Here is a 12,428-nt window from a genome sequence, read left to right as displayed (position 1 = left end):
AAAAACCAAAAAAAAAAAAAAATCCTATAACCCAAACTTTTTAGGCTATACTTACCTGGGATTATGTGTGTGTGTATGTGTGCATGCATGTGTACGTGTGCGCGTGTTTTGTTGTTGTTTGTTTTTCCTTTACTATTTGATTTTTGGTTTTTTGAGACAGCGTTTCTCCATGTAGTTCTGGCTGTCATAGAACCCACTCTGTAGACCAGGCTGGCCTCAGACTCAGGTTCGTCTCTCTGCCTCCTGAGTACTGGGATTAAAGACATGCCACCACTGCTGGGCTTATATTCACTTGATTTAATGCACACACAGTTTACAGAGGTGTTATTCATTTTAACTGACTTTTAAAAATTATATAATATACACCATAATCCAATACATTTCAGTCTATGGATTCTGTTTTGTTTCACTCAATGTGAACCTTTTGTTCTGATCATTAGTCATTATTTTTTTACATGTATGTATGTATGTATGTATGTATGTATGTATGTATGTATTGTGTGTGTGTGTGTGTGCCTGCACACACACCAGAATATGTACATGGCCATCAGAGAACAAACTGTGAGAGACAATTCTTCCCTTCTACTGTGTGGGTCCCAGGAAGAAACTCAGGGTACAGACAACTACCTGTACCCACCGAGCTACCTTATTATGCTTTCTACCATCTTGTTTGCTGGTTGCACAGTATTCCTAGCACAGAAAAATACCACATATTAGTCTTTTATTAATAATAATTAACAGGCAGTGAGATTCTATTTGTTTTTCTCACTCTAATAGACTGAGAAACATCTCCGTGGCTAAGCTTCCTGATTTGTATTCTTCAGGCTCGGTTTCCAGAATGCAATGGTCAGAATCGTTAGCCTTTGAGACACATTGGTATAGATGAAGGCTGCACAGTTTCACATACCAGATTCTCAAAAAGTTCCAGCTGCTCCATATTTATATCCAGGCAAATCTTTCGAGTAACTACCAATCTAATTACACACACACACACACACACACACACACACACACACACACACACACGTACACACGCATGCAACACACGCATGCACGCACATACACATGCATGCACACACATATGCATGCACGCACATACACACACATGTGCACACACATGCACACACTGCATGCATACTGGTTATCATTTACAAACATTTTTCCTTTTTTAAGTTCAGCATTCATAGTTTTGTGAGCTGGCCATTCATGGCTCTGTGAGTTGGCCACTCATACATACTCTTGGCCTCTTTTCAATATAAGGCTCTGGTTCTCAGTTTTAAGATGCGATCATTATTCCTCTATCATGCCTTAAAACTTCAATTTTTAAAAAGCTTTATTTATTAAAGTTGGGCCTGGTGGGACCACTGCTTTTCTCAGAACCTAGGAAGCAGATACAGGAGTATTTCTGTTAGTTCAAGACAAATTTGGTCTACAACTAATTTCAGGGACAGCAACGTGGTATGGTGAGATCCTAACTCAAAAAAAAAAAGATTAGAAATCTTACTTATTTCTCTTATGTGTAATGGGTTTTTGGCTTGCATGTTTGTTTGTGTACCACATGCATGCTTAGTGCCAGGGAAAGCCAGAAGAGGGCATCAGATGCCCCAGAATGGAGTTACAGAAGGCTGTGAGCCACCATGTGGATGATGGGAATTGGACCTGGGTCCTCTGGAAGAGCAGCGGTGCTCTTAACTGCTGAGCCATCTCTCCAGTCCAGAATTTGGGGTTTTAAAAATTACTTTTACATTTAACTTTTCATTTTTCAAGAGGTGATGCTGGGAACTGAACATGGCTTCACACAAGACAGGCAAACATCTAACCTTGAAGAAATTATTCTGAGAGATACGTGTTCTGAATTCATACTCTTTGATCACCTGGTAAACACCGCATAGGACTCCATAGTAAACAACCCTCCTCACGCCTGCAACACCAGCGCTTCTCTGTATAACATTCTCGGCTTACTTCTAGTGCTTTTCATTTCGCCCGTCTCCGCTACTCAGACTTCAAACAAACATTCTATTATATAATGTGGTGGTTTGGCAGAAAATGGCCCCCAAAGGGAGTGGCACTCTTAGAAGGTGTGGCCTTGTTAGAGTAGGTGTGATCTTATTGGAGAAAGTGTGTCACTGAGGAGGTGGCCTTTGAGGTCTTATATATGCTCAAGCCATGCTCAGTGAGTCAGTTCACTTTGTGTTACTGTCTGATCAAGATAGAGCTAGCACCATGTCTGCCTGCATGCCACCATGTCCTGCCACGATGATAAGGGACTACACCTCTGAAAATGTGAGCCACCCCAATTAAATGTTTTTCCTTTATAAGAGTTGCCATGGTCATGGTGTCTCTTCACCGCAATAGAAACCCTAACTAAGACACACGTTAAATGAAAATGACTATTAAATAGTTTAGCATATTAAGGATTATAAATTTACAACAACCAAAGCCAGGCTGCTAATGTTTTCAGTTGCAGATTTCTAGAAATGCTGATTTAAAGCATATTTCAATAAAGTTAAAATTATTCAACATTCTCTCTTTTAAAAAAAAATATATATATTTTACTTACATGTTTGTGTGGATCTGTGTGTGGGTGTGTATGTAAATATTGAGTGCAAGGGCCCTTCCCTTAGAGGCCAGCGGCACTGGGTCTCCCTGAAGCTAGAATTCCTGGCAACTGTAAGCTGCCTGACGTGGGTGCTTAGAACAGGCCTTGAGTCCCCACAAGAGCAGAATGAGCTCTGAGCTATCTTTCCAGCCCAAACTTCTTATAAACACACACACACAGAGACAACAGCAACAGTCTGTTCTTCTGCGTATTGCGTACACGACTCCTGGATTTCCTAACTATGCCCTTAGTACTTTCCTTGGACTGAAAGCAAGGGTTAAAGGGAAAATGAACTCTGGGGCCGCATCAGTGGGCCACTGAGGTTAGGGCTGCAGGCTATTACTACCCAGAGACTCTGTACCCCTCATCCTGCCTTCCCCTGATCTCAGTGGCTGTCCTTCTCCCTGGGACGCCGTATGAACGCACACACAGCCATGCCTCACCGAGGTGTTCTGTTTCTGGAGGTTGAAGAGTTCATTCTGGTACATAATGGCAGCAAAGGGATACACAGCTGGCAGCTGGGCTTCTGGTTTCTTCAGTGCAAGCAATGTGTTCTCAGGGTCTCCTTCCCGAAGGACAGCATTGATGTGGTCCACGGCAGCCAGCCCTGGGGGGCAGGGGTGCATACTAGGTGAGAATGTGTACCTTGGCCTGCCCAGCCCACCCTCCTTTCCAAGCTTCCAATGGCAGCCATCACTTTCCACAAATTCTGAAACTCTGCAGGTGGAGTGGAAAAAGCTTGTGACATCAGCTCAGTGATTCTGGTCCCTCAAATGCCTGCAGCTAGCTCCCTGAAGAACTACAGCACCAATGGACCTTCAGTTCTGGATAGCTCCTGTTAGCATGACACCCTCACAAAAGTCTTTCTTTTGTGTGCGTATGATACACATGTCGTGTGTATGTGTGTCAGTGTGTGGGCACCTGTGGGCCTCAGAGGACAACCTCAGATGCCAGTCTTCACTTTCCACCACGTTGGAGACAGCACCTCTTTTGTTGTTAGCTGCTGTGTATGCCTGGTTAGCTGGCCCAAGAGCCTCAGGAGATCTATTACCTCACTGTAGGACTGGTGGGGTTGCAGACATACACTGCTTCATCCAGTTTTTATATATGGGCTCAGGGGATTTGAACTCATGTCTTTACGCTTGCGCGGCAAGTTTTTTACCCCCTGGACCATCTCTTTGGAGCGCAAAAGCTTCTCTTTCAGGACTGGCTTTTTTCCCACCTCACCCATGATGCCTTCAAACTACTTGTATCCTGAAGATTTCCCATCCTGTGAATCTCATTTGTAGGTAAAGTTGGAACACAGTGTTCTGTATGTTTATTCTTAGCAGTTCCTTGTGGGTTAGTACTGCCTTACTAAGCAAATCTTTAAGTCAAATGAAGACCAGGAGCAAGCCCTGTCCGGATCCTGTATTCTCCCAGTGGATCATAGGAGCCCAAAGCAGAACTTGGTACCCTGCCATTGTACTCTTTGAAACAACCCTAAATGCCTAACCTCTCCATCAGCTATAACATTCAGACTACAAAGAGCTTTAGTGACTAAAAGAAGGGTGCTTGGAATGATGAAGTCAACAAAGTTTTCAGAACACAACACAGTAGCCTAACTGCTGGTACAACAAGGGGAAGGAAAGATGAGCTGTCCCCATCAAGAGAAACCAGAGAAAGCCTGCAAGATTTGCCTTCTAAGGAAGGCATCTGGGTCCCAGGAAAAACAGACATGCACTTGTCTCTCTGCCTAACGCAGTGGTCACACGATAGCTAAAATTAATCTAACCCCTTTTGAAGGATGACGATATATCTCCCAAGGAGCTTCCCTGAACTTTCTACTGAGAAATGTCACTCAAGAGCAAGAGGCATGAATAAAGGAAGCCTTCAGGTCACCACCCCCCTCAAAAGTACACTTAGCATAGACAATCCATAGAGTCCTTTGAACTCACTAGATAAAGGAAAGGATTCCGAAAAGGAAGACACATGATTGTGATGTGTCCTGTTTGTTAGCATTCCAGAGCCTTCCGGCTGGATCTAGGGTTACCTGGGACTTCAACTGCAGACATTTTCTTCACTCGGAGAACTTTTCATGCAGGTTTGTATGGCTGGCTGGTAAGTATTTTTATAAATATATTCCAGAAAATCATGTCCTTAAAGTTCCCTTTGGAACTATCTTTTCTTGGGTCTAGAGAGATAACTCAGTGGTTAAGAGTCTTTTCTGATCTTCCAGAGGGCCAGGGTTTGGTTTTGGCAATCATATGGAAGCTAACAACCACCCTAACTCCAGCTCTGGGGGAGTCACTGTCTTCTGAGCTCTGTGGACATCAGACATGCCATATAGTGTACACACATATGAATGCAGAAAAAAACTCATATGCATAAGATCAAATTTAAATTATAAAAAACCCTATTTTTCTGCTCCCCTCCTCATGAACTTACTTCTTTTCTGCATTCTGCATTTAACAAAATACCTAGTCCGAAAGTTGATAGAGTGAGTATACCTTAGAGGCCACATGACAAACCCTGAAGAAAATGACTGCAGTCCAAACATATGAAGGTTTTTTTTTGTTTTTTTTTTTTTGTTTTTTTTTGATTTTTCGAGACAGGGTTTCTCTGTGGTTTTGGAGCCTGTCCTGGAACTAGCTCTGTAGACCAGGCTGGCCTCGAACTCACAGAGATCTGCCTGCCTCTGCCTCCCAAGTGCTGGGATTAAAGGCATGCGCCACCACCACCCGGCTCATATGAAGTTTTTGGGGAGAGATCACGGACATAACCACCAAAGCTGCTGCCAATGCCAGTAACTAACTACTATGAATGCAAATGCCTTGGCATTAATACAATAACCCTCCAGGTTGGGATGAGCTTGTCAGCATTCCTATTTTCTGGCAGATTTTTTTTCAGTTTTTAAACTGTTTTTATTGAGCTATATAATTTTCTCTGCTCCCCTCTCTACCTCCCCCTCCCCTGCTGCCTGCTCCCATGATCCCCACATTTCCACTTCTCTCAGAAGATTTTGTCTTTTCCTACTTCCCATGTAGATTAGATTCGTGTATTTTTTTTTTTTAGGGTTCTTTTTGTTGTCTAGGTTCTCTGGGATTGTGAATTGTAGGCTGGTTTTTCTTTGCTTTATGTCTAAAAGCTATTTACAAGTGAGTACATATTATATTTGTCTTTCTAGGTCTGGGTTACCTCACCTAATATGATGTTTTGTCAAAGGCTTTTTTAGCATCTAATAAGATGATCATGTGGTTTTTTCCAGTTTGTTTATATGGTGGATTAGGTTGACAGATTTTATATGTTGAACCCTCCCTGCCTCTCTGGCATGAAGCTGACTTGATCATGGTGGATGAGTTTTCTGATGAGTTCTTGGATTCAATTTGTCAGTATTTTATTGAGTATTTTTGCATCAATGGTCATGAGTGAGAATTGTCTGTAATTCTCTTTTAGTAATGTCTTTGTGTAGTCTGGGTATTAGGATAATTTAGCCTCATAAAAAGTTTGGCAATGTCTCTTCTGTTTCTATTGTGTGGAACAATTTGAGGAGTATTAGTATAAATTCTTTGAGAATCTTGTATAATTCTGCACTGAAATCATCTGGTCCTGAACTTTGTTTGGTTGGGAGACATTTGATGACTGTTTCTATTTCTTTAGCAGTTATAGGTCTATTTAATTTGCTTATCTTGTCTTGATTTAATTTTTGTGAGAGATATTTATCTAGAAAGTTGTCCATTTCCTTTAACTTTTCCAATTTTGTGGAGTGCAGGTTTTCGAAGTATGACCTAATGATTCTCTGGGTTTCCTCTGTGTCTGTTGTTATTTTCAATATTCTCTCTCTTCCTTTTGGTGAGTTTGGAAAAAGGTTTTTTTTTTTTGTTGATTTTCTCAAAGAACCAACTCTTTATCTCATTGATTGTTTTCTTTGTTTCTATTTTGCTGATTTCAGCTCTCAATTTGATTATTTCTGGCCATCTAGTCTTCTTGGGTGAATTTGCTTTTTTTTTTTTTTTTTTTTTGTTCTAGCATTTTCAGGTGTTAACTCACTAGTGTGGGAATTTTTCAGCTTTTTTAATGTAGGCATTTAGTGCCATGAACTTTCCTCACAACACTGCTTTCATTGTGTTCCATAAATTTGGGTATGTTGTGTGATCATTTTCGTTGAATTTTAAGAAGTCTTTAATTTCTTCCTTTATTTCTTCCTTGACCCATTGGTGATTCATGTGACTATTGTTTAATTTCCATGTGTGTGTGGGCTTTCTGAAATTAGTATTGCTGTTGAATTTTCTAATTTTAAGCCAAGACAATCCTATAACATGCAGTTATTTCAATTTCTTTGTATCTGTTGAGGTTCGCTTTGTTATTTAGTATGTGGTCAATTTTTAAGAAGGTTCCAAAAGGTGCTGAGAAGAAGGTATATTCTTTTATGTTTGGATGGAATGTTCTATAGATGTCTGTTAAGTCCATTTGAGTCATAACATCTGTTAGTTCCCTTATTTCTCTGTTAATTTTCTGTCTGACAGACCTGTCCAGTGGTGAGAGTAGGGTGCTGAAGTCTACACTATTAGTGTTTGGGGTTTAATGTGTGATTTAAGCTTTAGTAGTGTTTCTTTTACACACGAGGGTGCCATTGTATTTGGGGTATAGATGTTCAGTATTGAGATTCCTTTTGATGGATTTTTCCTGTGACTAATAAGAAATGTCCTTCTTTGTCTCTTTTGATTGATTTTTAGTTTGAAGTCTACTTTTTTAGGTATTAGGATAGCTACACCAACTTGTTTCTTAGGTCTAATTGATTGGAAAAATTTTTTCCCAACCCTTTACTCTGAGATGAAGTCTGTCTTTGAGGTTGAGGTGTGTTTCTTAAACACAGCAGGATGGATGGATTCTGTTTTTATATCCAAACTGTTAGCCTGTGTCTGTCTATTTATAGGCGCGTTGAACACATTTATATTATGGTATATTAATGATCAGTGATTGCTAATTTCTGTTATTTTATTTTTTGTTGTTGGTGATGTTATTATTGTGTGTGTTTTTCCCTTCTTTGGGATTTGCTGCTGTGAGATCATCTATTGCATTTTTTATGGATGTAGCTAACTTCCTTCGGTTGGAGTTTTCCTTCTAGTACTTTGTGTAGGGCTTGGTGTATGGCTAGGTTTTGGTAAATCTGGTTCTGTCATGGAATATCTTGTTTTGTTCATCTATGGTGATTAAAAGTTTTGCTGGATATAGTAGTCTGGGCTGGCATCCATGGTCTTTTATTGTCTGCATAACACTTGACCAGGACCTTCTGGCTTTCATTGTTTCCATTGAGAAGTCAGGTATAATTCTGATAGGTCTACCTTTATATGTTACTTGGTCTTTTTCCTGTGCAGCTCTTAATATTCTTTCTTTATTCTGTATGTTTAGTGTTTTGAATATTATGTGGTGAAGGGACTTATTTTTTGGTTCAGTCTGTTGATGTTCTGTAAGCTTCTTGTATCTTCATAGGCATATCCTTCTTTAGGTTGGGAAAAATTTTTTCTATGATTTTGTTGAATATATTTTCTGTGCTTTTGAGTTGGACTTCTCCTTCTTCTATCCCTATTATTCTTAGGTTTTGTCTTTTCATGGTGTCCATATTTCCTGGATATTTTGTGTTAAGCTTTTGTTAGATTTAATGTTTTCTTTGACTGATGAATCTATTTCCTCTATAGTATCTTCAGTGCTTGAGATTCTCTCTTCCATCTCTTGTATTCTGTTGTTTATGCTTGCTCTTGTAGTTCCTGATTGTTTTTCCATATTTTCTGTTTCCAGAATTCCCTTGGCTTGTATTTTATTTATTGTCTCCATTTCGGTTTTCACACCTTGAATTATTTCTTTCACCTGTTTGATTGCTTTTTATTGATTTTCCTTAAGGGATTTATTGTTTTCTTCAAATTTTTTGCTCGTCTTTTCCTCCATTTCTTTGAGAGAATTTTTCATTTTCTCTTCAAGGGACTCAAACATTCTCCTAAAGTTATTTTTTTTAGATAATTTTCTTCTGCATCATCTGTACTGGGGTGTTAAAGTCTTGCTGTTTTAGAGCTACTAGTTTTTGTTGGTGTTGTATTGCTCGTTGTGGCGTTGACTGTGTCTACCCATCTTTTCCTCTAACTGGTGTAGTTGGGATCATGTTAATGATGATCATTCTTCCACATGCCAGTGGATCCAAGGCTCAGATGGTTGTTCTTTGTGGTGGAGTTAGGGTCATGGTTGCAGTCAAGCAAGAGGTTACTTAGAGTTCCTGGAGGTCATGCTGTGCTCCCAGAGGTCGCTCTGCAATCCCAGAGGTCAGTTACTGGGCCTGCTCCCACAGAGATCGCTTGCTTGGGTCTGCTCCTATGGTGATTCCTGGCTTGGGCCTGCTCCCATGGAGGTCAGAGGTTGCTGGCTCACGCCTGCTCCCTTGGAGGTCTTTCCCTTGTACCTGCTCTGGTGGAGGTTGCTGGCTTGGGCCTGCTCCAGCAGAAGTCGTTGGCTCAGGCCTGCTCTGGTAGAGATCTCTGGCTTGGGCTTGTTTCCGTGGATGTCCCTGGCTTGGGTCTGCTCCCGAAGAGGTCACTGGCCTGGGCCTACTGGCAGATTTTAAAGTGTATCAACAGCTCACCATCACACCATCAACTACACTTTCAGTTCTACTGAACTACAGATTTGAAAAGAGAAGAGATGAAAATTTCAGAAGAACCAAGCCATCAAACATGGTAGCACTCCCATCAATTTCAGCTTGTATTATGGTACAAATCACCTATTGCCTGGTACTTTAAAATGAAATGAAAGTATAGCCAGTTTAGCTAAATCTGTGGTCAGGAAGTTAAGTCATTGGGTATTCAAGCATTTATTTACAGAGAATTTTATTAAACACACAAAGGAAGAAAGCTGTCTTCAGTAGAAGCATTTCAAAGGCTACAGGATCATTTCCTCTCAAAGCTTTAGGAGTTCAAATGTTGTCTCATTGGTGATATTAATTTCTTCCTGTAATTGTCAAGTTCAGTCAAGGATATTGGAAGTCTCAACCTTCACAAACAGCAGAAAGAAAATACTGAAACTAGGCTTTAGGCTTTGTCTATCATTACCCACATATTCAAGGTGTCACACCATAGAAGAGCATGAAGATGCACCCTGAAATCGTAAGGAGTTGATGTAAGCACATCAGCAGTGAGCTCTCATGTACTTCTGAAGCTCAGGTGTTAGCTGTCAGACAATGACATGAATTAATCTGCCTGGCATCCTTGATCCCTACAGGACTAGTCTACAACAGGTCTCAGCCACACCTGCAGGTGTATATTTCTTTGAGTGTTCAAAGCAACTAGAAATGTTCCCAGTGCATCTAGGCAGTGACATGGAGGGTAGCTTTTGGAATGTTCTGTTTGGTGGAAGCTCCAATTTTAAATTTAGCAGAAGTTCACGTGATCTATTAAATGGGTCCAGTGGTCTTTCGTTTATTAAAAGTTTGGGGAAAATATGGGCTATGTAGAATAATGTAGAGAGAAAAAGTATCAAAGTGAATTCCTTACAGCCTATTCTAATGTCCAAGTAAAAATAACTTTTATTAGATGGAGGAAAAGTCTAATGATTGATGGATTCACATTTGTTCTTTTTTAATGACCTAACTTTTCTGTGTTTTACAGTCTGTTCTAGTTAGCTTTAACTATCAACTTGAAACAGCCTAGAGTCACCTGAGAAGGGGCTCTCAACTGAGGGAAAGGGCAGGTCAGACTGGACTTTGAGCATGTCGATAGGGTCTGTCTTCATTGTTAATTGATCTACAAGGACCCAGCCCACTGTAAGCAGCATCCTTCCTTGGGCCGTGGGTCCTGTACAAGAAAGCCAACTAAGCTTCCCGAGTACAAGCTTGCAGTAGAGCTAGCAAGCAGAACTTCCCCATGGCTCTGCTTCTAGTTCCTGCTGGATTGGGGCTTTGACTCCCCTTAGTGAGCGGCTATGACCTGTGTGAGTCAAATAAATCCTTCCCCCCACTAAGCTACATTTGGTCAAAGTGCTTTACCACAGAGCAGAAGGGAAACCAGAACCCAGTCACTCAGCCGAACAGGGTGTGGAGAGAAACTGAACTACGTGACCCCACACAGGCTCAGAAGCACAGAACCAGACTTGCTATCATGTAACTCCATTTCGCCTGCCCATAGTCTCATTCAGTTGCAGTAAAAGGTCATGGAAGCTGTTAAAAAAAAATCTTGGAACAATAAACCAAAGCCCGTGAATGAGTAATAAGCAGAAGTGCCCGTAATATAATACCCTTTCCAATTTCAGCAGAACGCCATCACGCAATCAAGAGCAAGGACCCATGACCATTAAGCTGTAATCTTTTCCTAAATAACAGTCAGTGTCAGTCCTACAAGGGACAGAGCCAAAATGACACACATCAGAGCAGGATAGAACCAGTTTCCAGACACTTTAACAAGCTGTGTGTGGCCTAGGGATGATATCAGTGAAGGGGATGTCAGACGTGGCATCACTGACGAGCAGCGTTGATAGATTCCCCATACATAAGGCAGCTTTGCAAGTTACGAGTGGAGGGCTCTGCAGCGGTTCTGGCATAGAAAGTTCACACCTTATAGAAATACCATTTCCAACACGTCACCCATCACTTACTATTGACCGCATTGATGTTGCTCTGGATTTCTGCCTGTGTCAGCAGCTCCTCATACGCGTCTCTTTCCTCCTCTGAAATGCAGCTGTTCTGCAAAACAAAGTCTTCACTGATCCCCGAGCTTCGGTTCAATGTTTCCAAAACACGAAACTCAAAAACAAATGACAAAAGGAGCTTGCTCCTTTTCGTTTGTAATCAACACGGGCATCTGTGGGATACCTGCCTGGTGCAGGGCTCTAGGGGAGGCACACCCAGCAAGAACGACACAGATGAACAGCAGGCCCTGGCACTGTGAACAAGGCGACGTTTCTAACAGGAAACTATTAGAAGGGATCAGTCAATGTGGCAACTTTTACAGAGGGAAAACAGTGAAGTGCTTGAAATTTCCTTTGAGTCCATCTAAAAAACTAAAAGCCACAAATAATGAATATGCACAGAAGAGATCACAGTCAAAACTCAACTGGGAAGAAAAATCTAAACCAGGGTAGTAACTGAGAAAGTCCAGAGGGGGAACAGAGTAATGATGAAGTCCAGGATGAACAATGGGTCATAGGCAGCACTGTTCAGTTAAAATAAAGGAAAAGAAGGCACGCAACTTGGCCTGTTTGTTATGTTAGACAAAATATGGTCTGCATTGTAAAGGACACCAAAGACCAAGCTGGACACTTGTACTTAACTTAGTTTATTTGTTTTGAGACCGGGTCTCACTGTGTAGCTCTATCTGGCCTGAAACTCAATTTGTTGACCAGGCTGCCCAGAGATCAGTCTGTCTCTGCCTTCTAAGTCTTGGACCTAAAGGTGTGCAGCGTCACACCTGGCCCTGTACTTACTATAAGCAGGAAAAAGAGAACCAGGAAAGAGCTGAATTAAACACTGATCCCACCATCTCATGTTCTGAGAGGGGTCAGGTGAGAGACAACAGGAAACCAGGGAGACCCAGGAGGAAGGGTCTTCAGGAGTCCTGTGGAAACCCTGCAGGTCAGTGTGTGGGACTTGGAGGCAGAGAATGAATTCAAGTTGGCAGGAAAAGGCAGCAGAATCCAGTAAGGAGCAGGAGAGATGGGACATAATGAATTCTAGACAAGATGGCAGTCACCTCAAACCATGGAGGCAAAATGTGAAACAAGCATCACAAGGACAAGTGGGAAAGACCCTTCCTTTGCTGTTGTCAGGGAGATGTCTTAGGAGTACAGAACCCAAAATCTGCAGGAATGGAGA

At 41.4% G+C, this 12,428-nt stretch overlaps 1 protein-coding gene across 2 annotated transcripts in view; it reads right to left on the bottom strand.

Annotated features, from left to right (window-relative positions):
• Iqgap2 (IQ motif containing GTPase activating protein 2) overlaps positions 1-12,428 on the bottom strand; it is a 287,742-nt gene that overhangs the window by 106,588 nt on the left and 168,726 nt on the right. For both annotated transcript variants that reach the window (XM_005356461.3, XM_013349678.2), the window contains 2 exons: positions 11,213-11,300; positions 3,043-3,206 (listed from right to left, as the gene is read on the bottom strand). In XM_005356461.3, coding sequence (XP_005356518.1) covers positions 3,043-3,206; positions 11,213-11,300 — 252 coding nt within the window. The remainder of the gene's footprint in view (positions 1-3,042; positions 3,207-11,212; positions 11,301-12,428) is intronic.

The sequence above is a fragment of the Microtus ochrogaster genome, chromosome 19 (genome assembly GCF_000317375.1).
Source record: "Microtus ochrogaster isolate Prairie Vole_2 chromosome 19, MicOch1.0, whole genome shotgun sequence".
In the NCBI taxonomy this organism is placed as follows: domain Eukaryota; kingdom Metazoa; phylum Chordata; class Mammalia; order Rodentia; family Cricetidae; genus Microtus; species Microtus ochrogaster.
This window is presented reverse-complemented; position numbering and strand designations above follow the sequence as displayed.